This window comes from Lepidochelys kempii, chromosome 1 (assembly GCF_965140285.1).
Source record: "Lepidochelys kempii isolate rLepKem1 chromosome 1, rLepKem1.hap1, whole genome shotgun sequence".
In the NCBI taxonomy this organism is placed as follows: domain Eukaryota; kingdom Metazoa; phylum Chordata; order Testudines; family Cheloniidae; genus Lepidochelys; species Lepidochelys kempii.
The window spans coordinates 246,823,113-246,835,327 of record NC_136380.1 but is presented as its reverse complement, the minus strand read 5'-3'; the positions used below and the strand labels follow the sequence as shown (position 1 = coordinate 246,835,327).

Here is a 12,215-nt window from a genome sequence, read left to right as displayed (position 1 = left end):
GAAGGATCCACCTTAAATAGTTTATTTAGTTCAAACTTTTGGGAGGGTCATATTCTCCGTTACACTCTGGCTGCTTTACCCAACTTGAAAACAGCACAAAACAGCCAGAGCATACAGGCCAGTTAACCTGGGTTTACAGCTGCTTTGTTTAACTGGAGCTGTACAAAACAACTTCAGTTTTTCCCCTCCCTCTTATCCTTCAAATTCTTACTGCCTTTTCCACCTCCCTACACACACATCAGTTGTCTGCACTCCTCTACATTCCCTGCATGCACAGATATATATATACAATGTAGTTTCTTTACCCTCCTAGTCTACCTATTGAGTAGATCTGGTGCAATGGATACTTTTGAATATTTAGGCTTAATGGTCATTTTGTGCCATTAGTTTTCATAACTGAAAGTTTATCTGTTACAAAGAAATCCCCCCTTTCCAATATGGCCATCATCTCTCATTGCTGTCAATGGAACTTAAGCCACAACTGCTCTCAGAGAAGACAGCGGCCATGTATGCTTCCCAGAGGCAGGGGCACTCAGTACCACTGAGAACAATGAAAGAGAGAGAAGATGGCTTTTTCAAAATGGCCACCAACAGAGGGCATCTGTCTCTTCAGTGCTGCCTAGAACAATGGGAGATGGAAGATGTTTTGAAAGAGGGCAGGTTTTATTTCCTAGCTGAACATTGTGTCTTTCAGACTTTGCTGAAGGAGAAACGTCCAGTTATGAAGAATAAGAAGGGAAATGACCACTAATCTTAAAACATTAAATAAATAATAAAATACAATAATTAAAAAATAATAATCTAGTGTAGCTGCTGCACAAGATTTCAGTGAGTTCAAAGAGCAGGTTGTTCTGTTACTGAAATATTAGGGACAAAAACATATAAGATTGGGTGCTAACTTTTTAAAGGTCCCACTTTTCATTAATTTTAATGCCTAAACTAAGAGATTTATTTATACATTCTCAGAACATTGGTTCTATACTCAAAGTGCTATTATCTCACACTTGTTTCATCCATGGGAGTGGAGGAGGGAATGCTAGACAGGGCATAGGGCTCTTTGTCACTACAGATCATAGTTAAGGTTGTTTGAGTCTCTTAACTGTATTTCCAAACCTTGACATGTTTGGATTTCTTTAAGTGTAACTCTAACTCTGAATAACATCTGTTCCTGAGCTAATTTACAACATCACTGCAATGTTTCTTACCCTTAAGTTACTGAAACATACTCTCAACCTTTACTCCATCTTGATGTAATGTTTTGTCTGGGAATTAATAATGGAAGTCTTCATTCAGCATTGAAATGCTTCCAGCACATGGAGGCACAGCCCAGAGGCAGGGAAGCAAAGGTGTATTTAAGCCAGTCAGGGTCTGAAACAACCCTCCTTCCTCTGGACCACCACCACTGCCATATAAGTTGACAGCCCAGGGAGCTGATCTAAGGTACAGCAACCCAGTCCTTGTGGCCTATAGGCAGCTACACAGAACCTCCATAGTGCTATGTTATAGCCCCAACCCAATCCAACCCCGGCATGACCCTTATGCTGGGGGTTGTGAGAAGGCCTGCACAGGGCATCCTATAGCTGTCCAGTTCAGCACTTGTGCTAGAAGAATTTGCCACCTGTCAGCTAAGGGGCTTTTTTGCCCCATATGCCACTGCAGGGGCTGTATTGGGAGGGAAAATCCCTCCTTTTGTTTTTGAATTTGGAGGTCATACATCTTAGTATTGACCAGATCCAACCTTGCTTAGCCTCTCAGATCTAAGACTGAGGCTATACAGCTATAGTCATGTAGAGTGTGTTACTGTTAGGTCTTTATTGGCAAAAGCTAAATAAACAAGAAAATATGGAGTAATAAGATGCTGCATTAGGTCCCTGAATAGAAGGAAGTGTTTATCGAAGATTCTTTCTGAATTCATTTTACATTAGCTCCTGCATATTCATGGACACAGTTCTGAATTGAAGCCAAGGTAATCAACTCCCATCTCTGACAGTCTCTCTCTCTCTGTCTCCCCCTTCAATCCCTCCATCCATTACTTTAGGTCTCAGCGAAAAACATGGCCAAGCCTCAGTGGAGGTCATTTTCATCAATGAGGAGTAAGAACGAATCCTGTGCATCACTACTGGAGATATGAACCTACACAGGTTGCAATGAGATGAACACAAGAATGGCAAAAGGAAGGGCAAACAGAATCTTGCAAATGAACATTTTAGATGTGCTTGAAGGGAAAAGATTATGCAAGCAGTGGCGTTAGGGTAACAGATATCCCTATTTTATAGGGACAGTCCCGATATTTGGGGCTTTGTCTTATATAGGTGCCTATTAACACCACGTCCTGTCCCAATTATTCACACTGGTTAGGTTTGCCAGCCCTCCAGGATTGTCCTCATTCTCCAGGAATTAAAGATTAATCTTTAATTAAATATTATGTCAGGAATACTAAATATTATGTCCAACTAAAACTGGCAAACCTACTTGCTATCTGGTCACCGTAAATGGGGTTAATGTAACGATCTGGATCTCACTATGCTATGATCCACAAGCCACACAAGATAGATGTTGCTTTAATGAGCTACTGGAAGGTGCTCAGGTGTTACGGCAATGAGGGAGGTACAAGAATCTACATAGAATAGAATAGATTAGTAGTGTTGGGTTTTCCAGTGATTCACGCCACTGTGATAGAGATATTAAAGGTTTGGCAGTAAACACTGTTGGTTTCATGGAGGTGGAACCCCATCATCACAGATCTAGAGAGAGACCCTTGGAACAAAGTGACTCTTTCCATGTATCTAATGGAGATGTCATTGAGATGTCAGAATAAATGGAACTTTTCACAACTTCAGCAGATTTTAGTTCTTGCTCAGGTGCTCCATTACCCGCCCTGAACATGTGCCTTTTGGATAGCTGGGAAACTTGCATTTAAAATATATATTTTCCTTTCTTTGTTTTTAGTGCTTCGACCACTGACTTCAGTTCCCTGGTGCATACTAAGGTATTGTGATAGGTAGTACCTACACCATGTGACCAACACTCATCTGCATTATAAAGCAGTACAGCAGGAATGATCAAAATGTGGGTCATAAAGGAGAGTATGGCACACTCCTCTATCTTTAATGGGAAGTAGATCTGGTAGAGTCCATATATTACAGCATGCCATGCTTTAGCTGGATCCTATCAGCCTGGCTCCTGAGATCAAGATGAAACATAGGTGCTGCAGTTTCTGTGGTCCATATCTCCATCTTACATGAGAGACTGTGATCAGTTGAATTGAGTAGTGAGGAAGTGTAGCCCCTGGGCTCCTAGCAAGTAGCAAATGTGGCCTTTTGTTCTGCAAGATTTGGGCACTCCTGCAGTCAGAGATGTTCAGTCAACTAGAGCACTCTAGGGGCTGGCCATTCTACACCTTATAAAATCAAGGCTCAGGTGCCGCTTGCAAGGTTTATGTTGGATTCTACCATCACAAAGCTACCATGGTGACAGAAGGAGATGAGCTAAACTGACCATTTAATTTTTAAGATTTTTTTTTAAATAAAAAGACCTACTTTTATTGAATCTGCTTTATTACATAGAATAAGGTTTCAGATAAATGGTAGTCAATTTACCGGAAGATTCTCTGCCTGAAATATTCACAAAGCACCCTTGAATTTAATTCTAAGTGCCTTCTGGAATTAGATAGAGAGTATTGTCTAATCAAAGGACACTTACCTTCTTATAGAATATGAATGGTGTGCACATGATAGCCAACCCAATTGGAACTGTGAATCCCCCAAACAAGGGGCAGAATCTACCTCAGGTAAGAGGTGGTAATCTTCTGGGGGAGACAAGTATCACACATTCTTCCTGGCTTCAGGTTCTTACCTTGTAAGTAGCTTTCCATGAAATCTTTGCCTCTGCAGTCTCAGAGCATTTGACAATTAGGCCTGTGCTGGTTCCTCAGGTGGTTTCCACTTTTTTAGTTTCCCCCTTCATAGCCCTATTACATCTTTTGGGTTTCTTTGATGTAGCCAAAAGGTGAGAGGAGCCCCTTTCATAGAGGTGCTCCTCACCGGCTATTCCCACATGCATTCAGTATCATATATTCCATGCTATGGCTGAATGGTTTCCATTTCTGTTTTGCAGTTCCACTTTGTTTCCCCAAATGTCCCTCTGGAGGTACCTCTACATAAATATCAATTTTTGGCATAGATCACTGGCTAGAGCCAAACATAAGGTAGACAGAAACGGTTCAAGCACCTTATAGACGGCTCTATCAGCCCTCACTGCCAATATTCCTGCACTTCCTGTCCTTTGACAACCCACCACATGTACGGCACACACACACACAGACACTTCTGCCAATATACCTCAATCCTGATCTGCATTTCCTTCTTCCAATCCTGGGCATGACTGAGGCAGAACTTTAATTACATGTATGTACTGTTTTTATGCCCAAACAGATACCCAGCAGAGATTAGACTCCAATCAACACATTTATTTGTATATATGGCTCAAAGGGAATTTATACCCAGATCTTCAGAAAAGTTACTGCACTACCCTTGCCACTGAGCATCCTTCCATCTCATCCCAACATTCAAGGGTTATTTTGTAACCACCAAACTCATTTCAGTTTTGACCTAATACAGATTTGAACCAGGATTTTCATGAGAGAGACTGCAGGAGGATTGATAAAATCATAGCAGCACCAGATTCCTCATGGAAAATAAGCCCCCATTACAAACCAGTAGAATTATATTATGGCAAATGAATCCAGCTTCTTTGCTGCTAGGGCCTTTTTCCTGAGCCTACAGTACAGCCTTTTCTCTTTCTACAAGTGATAGGACCCTAGGAGTGGCGCCTTATTATTTTCAATATAACTCCTTAATTTCCCAGAACCACACACTGACAGCCACCACTATGGAACCTTCTTTGTGTCACGCTGCCTTTTGCAGCCATGTTTTCATTTACCACTTCTCTCTGGGACATAGCCTAACAGCTGTGCATTAGGTATCACAGCTAACTATCTTGCACCTTCGCCGTCCTAATATTAAATTGCTAATTAGAGGTTGTGACTCATGAGTCAGTGTGAGGGTGGAAAGTCTGCCAAATATTGCCTGGAGGCTTCTAACATGCCTCAAGGATTATATGTTCTTAAAACTGAAATAATAGAATCTCCTCCTCCCAGCTCATAAAGGTTTCCTGGTATCCAGTTGAGATTCCATTGAGGACTGGAACAGGGCCAGACTCTGATCAGAAGACAGATTACTGTTTATCCTGCATTTTGGTTGCAGATCAAGCAGTTTGGGGTCACTGGATAGGTCTCTAGTTCTGATCCCAGTTAATTTCCATGGAGAATAAGCTGCCTGCTCTTTCACAGGCAGGTTATTTCTTTGTAACCTGTAGACATTTTTGCACTCAAAGTTTCCCTCTGGGCCAGGCCAGGCTGTTGGTAGTGTCTAATACTCCTTATAGCATGTCTTTCTCCTTACAGACTCAGATACTTGTCCTGCCTCCTAACCCCAGAGATCTGGATCTGAGCACTAAATACCAGTACCAGTCCAGACATGATCACATGATCTGCAAGTGCCTGTCCTTGAGCATCTCATATGCTGCAACCATTGGGGGACTGACCACCATCATAGGGACCTCCACTAGCCTCATCTTCTTAGAGTACTTCAACAAGTAAGTGATATTGCCCAGTCTCGGATATCACATTAGGGCCCTGTGCTGGAGTGACTACCGTCATCATGATGACTCTATCAAAGGGTTACTGATGTCTAGTGGAAACCTCGGAAGATATTCTGTTTAGAGATAATTTTGCTTCTATCTCATATACTTTCTCTTTGTATATACTTTCTCTCCTAGGGCTTTATTACTAAGGGTATTTGACTGAAAGCAGGATCTTTATTTCTTATGTGCCCATGCCCAAACGGGAGTAGACCTCTTTTGAAAAGATCTTGCCCTATATTATAGTGGGCACATGCATGTACACAGATGGAATGTTTGTTTGCTTCTTTTATTAGAAAAAATGAAAAACTACTTTGAGGGTCAGAGATGATTTCCCAGAATAACTTTTGAAATGACATACATGGTTCTTGTAAAACTGATTCTGGTGATGAACTCTAGATGGAAGGTTGGGTTTTCAAAGAAGACATATTAGTGTGCCTTGCTATTATGACACTTCTTGCACTTTTGGGTTGTCATGAGGTGCACTGCTAAACAGCTTTGCCAGAGTCCAGTCTGTTGTATTAATTATTTTATGTTTTGTGGACCAAGACCACAAGTGCACAGAGACCATGAGTGAAGTCCTGGTGCTGTTTAAGTCAATAGAGTTTCAGTAGGGCCAGGATTTAATCCCTTGTGCTTGCCTGTACCTCTGAAATTATCTCTACCTATGCTATCATTTTTTAAAAAAAACAACTCACTGTATTGATGCAGTTTGTGATACAACTAGGACGAATGACACTGTGCAAAAACAGTTGTATTGCATTATAATGTCCCTTCACTGATAAATTTAAATTCCATCCTCAAACTAACCTAATATTTCCATAGCCATGGTTGTTTTTACATGTCATCCAGACTACCCCAAATATGAATCAATTTGTTTCCATCTTAATCTCCTTGGAGCAAAGAGATATATTATACAAATGTTGGTTTCTGTTGAGATGGGGATCAGGATGTATTGATCTGTGAGCTTCTTGACTGAGGTGAATCCCTGTCAGTATTAACCTCTTTGGATAAAAAAACTGTTTTTCACTACAGAATGAAGTTGCTACCTATATTGTGACATGTTTTGAATCTATATTACACTGGGCCAAATTAATCCCTCCTGTAGTAGCAATAAAAATATGTACCATAAAAACATTTCTAAAATATCTGGAGTAAACTGAACACGTGTTGGTATTTGGTGTGGTGTTGATATAAAGGCTAATTTGGCATTCATTTGGGAGTGGCTTTGCTATGCATGTTGTAATGCAGTTATCAGAAACTCATGCTAATACAACCCTCATGCCATACCACATGTCCATATATGTATGCACAGATGCATGTTGTGGGTATCTGACCATGCATCCAGTGGCCTTCTTATCTCTTATACAGCCTTTTCCTTTACAGCCACTATCCACATGCTGAGATGGTGAATTTTGGAACTTGGTTCTTGTTCAGCTTCCCCATCTGCCTCATCATGCTGGTCCTGACTTGGTTCTGGATGCACTGGCTGTTCCTGGGATGCAAGTGAGTGCAGGCTGCTAGAGCTGTATGGGAATCCCAGGGCTAAAACAGCAGGGAGTGCTGCAGCTTCCTCCCAGTGCTGATGCTAGCCCATTGAGGGTCCTAAGCAGGAATATTTTGGGACTCCCCACACAATACATACTAATAATTAATAGGGCTTTCCCCCCTTGAGCTGCTCAGGGCCTTAAGTAATTGCTTAGTTTGCTTATGCCTAGCGCCGGCTCTGCTGAGCACCACCATTTTAGAGTTCACAAAGGCACTAAAAATCCCAAAGGGAAAATGCTGAGTTACTATTGCTTCCCCTTACCAGGGCAGTGGGTCCTGTCCACTCCCTAGAGAAATTCTCCTTTCCTAGTAGCACTGATGTGCAACAGTGGACTTTATTGATGCTTGAGTCCCGTGACTGAATAGAGCTGATGAAAATCTGTGCTACACATCATGTTTATTTTTGATGGGAAAAGTTTTAACAATGCCCTGCCTTGATGAAGGCCATTAAGCAGCCTTCTGATCAGCAGGTGCAACTGAAAAAAAAGAAAAAGCCAGTTAGTAAAAACATGCCCGATTCTCCTCTCACACTGCTGTAAATCAGGAGGGATGCCACTGAGATCAGTGGACTTACTTTGGAGTCAAACCAATGTAAATGAGAGGGGAATAAGGCTCAGTATATCTGTACTTGTACTGGTACAAAGTGCCATACTCACAGAGCTAGAGACAAAAATCCTGTGTTTATCAACAGAACAGGTGGACAGTGAGAGTTAAAGCTTTTCCTCACTCCCAGGCTGAAGGCAAGGGAAGGAGTTCAGTCTCTGATCACTTTAGACCAGGAATGGCCAAATTTACTGACCCTCCAAGCTACATACAACAATCTTCAGAAGTTCCTGAAGGGAACATGCCTGCTGGAGCTTGGGGTTTCAGCCCTGCGGTGTAGTGGTAGGATGGTAGTCTCCGCCTACCAGACTGTTTGGGGGAACTCGGAGCTTCTTCACTGTGGTGGGGTAGTGGAGCTAGGGGCTTGTGCCCAGCAGGGCCAGTGGGTCTCGGGACTTCAGCCCTGCGAGGCATGCCTGCCAGGGCTCGGGGCCTCAGCCCCACTCCAGCTGAAGCCCCAAGACCCGGCAGGCACCTCACGTAGGGCTGAAGCCTCAAGACCTCCCTCCCTGCTGGGCAGAAGCCCCTAGCCCTACTATCCCACCACAGGGAAGAAGTGCCGAGTTCCCCCAGTCTGGTAGGTGGAGAATGTGCGGGGGAGGGAGCCGGGGTGGCTCCGCGAGCCACTCTTTAATTGTGAAAGAGCTGTATGTGGCTCACAAGTCATGGTTTGGCCACCCCTGCTATAGACCATGGCCTCTCCGAGGGACAAATAAAGCCAATTGTGAGGGCAAGAGCGAGTTTGGCTGTCATCATTTATATATTTCACATAGGACAATGAATAGCTGTTAAATGATAATGACTTCTGGTTGCTACTGATCTTGAGTGCTTTTGAAGAGGTAAATAGTTCTGTGTCCTTTAATCAATCAATCCCCTGAGTCTTCTAGTTTCAGTTTAAAAGGCTATAATAAATTATTTTTTTAATCCTGAGAGGAAACAGGCCCTAACATGACCCTCAATTCCTTTATTTTTTTAATAAACAGCATTGAAATTCCACATTCAATCCAGAATTCGCTCTGATTAATGTTATTCTAAAGAACACCAATGAACTGAAGCATTATTGACCTTTTGTGAAGTGTTGATTGGTTCCAAGACTCTTTAATCTCCAACTCCTGTACTCTGTGGTTCATTAGAGAATATGTTAGCTTAGGAGTTTGGCTATAATGCTTTGCCTGCAAATCCTTCTAAGACTTTGCAAATGATATTGATAATATCTTGAAACAATGTTTAGTCTAGTGCTTGCTGATGGACATCTATGGAATTCCTGGTAACGTTCATGCCACGTATACTTTCTAATAGGGTGTCCACTGTCAATCTCTTGCCCTAGTACAATGACTGGAACAGCTTTCCAGATTTTCTTTTTAGCCTAGAAACTCAAGTTCTTGGATCAGAATGCAGAGTCTAGCCTTTTTGTAGGTCAAAGAGGAAGGGAAACAGGCCTATAAAGTTCTTCCTACCTGAAAATCAGGGAAAAAAATACTGTGACCCCTCCTTAGGACAGGAGAAAGGGTTGTTTACAAAGACGCAGCTTTTCACTTCAGCTAACGCTGCTCAAAGTAAATATTCCTGCAAATATCTAAGCGTCAGTTTTACAAAGGTATTTTGGTGCCTAAAATTGCAGATAGACCCCAATGCAATTTACAAAAGCATCTAAGCAGGTTAGGTGTCAATCTCCCATTGGAACAGAAAAGCAAAATGTTGCTACAGTACTTGAGGCATAGTCAAGTGACACTACTGGAAGCAACACAGAGAAGAGGGTTAAAAAAAAGCTTACAAGCACCTCAGTTTAAATAAACGAGTCCAGACTTTGTGACACGCAAATGCAATTTTCCATGAGCCTGAGGGCTGCACCTAATTTGCATATAAATTTGTAGGCAGTTTAAATGCACTCAGCCATAAAATGTGCTTGCATTTGTATCTCCTTGACAGAAGTATAGAAATTGTTCACTGGCAGAACAGTAGGATCATCGGCTTTGACTTTACCCTTCAGTTACAGAAAGATTGTAACCTTACAAAAGTAATCCTGGTTTAAACAGTGCTACAGATATCAAAGGCAGTCATGTCAATCTTATGGACAACAGACACTGTAGTTGTGGGGATTCCCAGCGTACAATGGGTCATTCAGTCCTTTGTTCAGAGCTTCAGTTTGTATCAAAGTTCCTCCAGAGGTAAGAAGCAGGATTGAAGACAAAATGGAGAAGAGGCAGCTGCCTTTTATAATATTTTGCCATGCGGCCTGTGCTTCTTTTGTTTCAAACACAAGCTGCCCAGCACATGGCTTGAAAGCCTTAGAGTTCTGTCCATAGGCACGCCCCTACATGCCTTGCTGAATCATAAGGTGTATTTGCCTTCTCTGAATGCGCAGTTGTATAGCTGATGGTCCTTAATGGCCACCAAGCAGGCTAGGCAGTGCTGTCTGGGGATGTCATCCAGAAGAATACCACAAGTTTTGAAATATAGACATACTTATCTATAACCCATAATACAAAGGTGCAAAAACATATAAGCAAGATTATCATATTTGGCAAATTATAACATTTTTTCAGGGTACAGGCATATCTGGCCTAACACATTACAATTTTACAATATTGTTATTCATAATATCTTCAAGTGTCCCCCAGATTCCATACAGCATCACACCTTTGCTAGACTACTTAAAGCAAAGAAGGTTGCACCCTGAGCTTTCAAGAATCATACTCTCTTCACCAAGTCAAATGAGATTAGGCAGCCAGAATGCATCTTGTGTGTTCTATTCCTAGAAAGGGACAACGCATAGTTCCACTATATAGAAAAACTAGTCCCAGTCTAGAACAAAATTGCTATGTTTTGGGCCACAACCTACCCATGATGTGGTGTAAAGTGATTGTAAGATGCCCTAAACAGGTACTGTCAGAACACAGGATACTGGGCTCAATGGACCATTGTTCTGACTGAGTATAGCCATTCCTATGTTCCTAGGGATTGCCTGGCATAGGGACCACCTGGATGTTGCAGGTCTGGTGAAACGGCTAGTGAGGGGAATGTGATGGGGCATGGTGGAGAGGAGTAGCATGGCTGGAACACTAATGTGCTCTAGTGATTATGATTTGGCATATTGACCCCTTGTGTGTTATTACTAGCTGGTATTATTTAGAACAGCCCTAAGACTGCTCATGCTGGGGGTTGGACTGGATCTCAGCACCCCTGGGAATTGGATGAATGCAAAAGTGGCATACAGCAACCTTCCCTACTTTTGCTGTCATGTCCTGCACCAAGCACAGCTCAGCCAGCCACAGGGATTAGGTCCTCAGCTATCTCATCCGCTACATAATTTGCATACTATAGTATCTTCATTCTGAAATCTGACTCCCTTCTCTCATATTCCTGTGCCAAATTATCCTTCTCAGTTTTAAAGAAACATGTTCTGTGAGCAAGAGGAAGAAGACCAAACGAGAAGAGATGTCAGAGAGGAGAATTCAAGAGGAATATGAGAAACTGGGGGATACTAGGTAAAAAGAGCATATATTCCTGTGGAATTTGCCTTTCATGTGTTGGAACCCATCTTTTGTTTTGTCCTCCAAGTTGAATTTGTTTTACATATATTGGACTTGATCTCTCAATTCTTTCTCCCTATTGAATCAGTCCCTATGTTTTGGAACTTGTTTCTCTTTCTTTTCAGAGTAGGTGTGGGGTCCACTATAAAAATAAGTCAAAACTAGAGACTTGAATAAAAACACCTATGATTTTCTTAGGGGAGGCAGAGGGGGAGATGGGAAGAGGGCATTGGCTTCAGACTCAAACCCATAGATCTGGACTTGTCCCTACAGTTAAGGTTCCAAAGCAGAAAGGGGCCTATTTTCCAATTTCATGTCTGATGTGGCAAAGAAAAGCTACATTTTGCAAGATGCCCACCTTTTATGATGGGAGCTATCTCATGATATCAGCTCTTCTTCAAAGATTTCTCAGTGTTCAGTGGAAAGTTTATGAGATCAACTTGCAAGATTTTAGCATAATCAAATTTGAATCTAAATCCTAGCCCTTATTCAGCCTCTGAACCCTGAATAAAATCCAGATCAGAATATCAACTTCTCAGCCCATCTCTAGTCTAGTATTTGTTTGTGTTTAAAGTAGTGATATTTGTTTATTTTAGTATCTGTAATTATATTTTTCATATGCTTTTAAAAATCACATAGAAAGCCATTTACAATGCAGAAATAAGGGAAGATCTATTTTGTTGCCATATTTCCATTCCTGGATCATAGAAATACCATAAGAATACAAGATCTTGTATTTGCTTGGGTCACAAATATCTCATGACAAATGAAAGTATAAATACAGATAATGAGATACTAAGCTTTATTTTTTTCTGACTTTATTTAGGTAAC

The 12,215-nt window shown here is 41.7% G+C and overlaps 1 protein-coding gene across 2 annotated transcripts in view; it reads left to right on the top strand.

Moving 5' to 3' along the window:
* SLC13A4 (solute carrier family 13 member 4) overlaps positions 1 to 12,215 on the top strand; it is a 38,060-nt gene that overhangs the window by 14,983 nt on the left and 10,862 nt on the right. Inside the window, exons 5-10 of one of the 2 annotated variants that reach the window (XM_073322035.1) lie at positions 2,039 to 2,093; positions 2,950 to 2,989; positions 3,713 to 3,790; positions 5,465 to 5,655; positions 7,087 to 7,206; positions 11,238 to 11,339. In XM_073322035.1, the coding sequence (XP_073178136.1) occupies positions 2,039 to 2,093; positions 2,950 to 2,989; positions 3,713 to 3,790; positions 5,465 to 5,655; positions 7,087 to 7,206; positions 11,238 to 11,339 (586 nt within the window). The remainder of the gene's footprint in view (positions 1 to 2,038; positions 2,094 to 2,949; positions 2,990 to 3,712; positions 3,791 to 5,464; positions 5,656 to 7,086; positions 7,207 to 11,237; positions 11,340 to 12,215) is intronic. The other variant, XM_073322025.1, reaches the window with a different exon arrangement.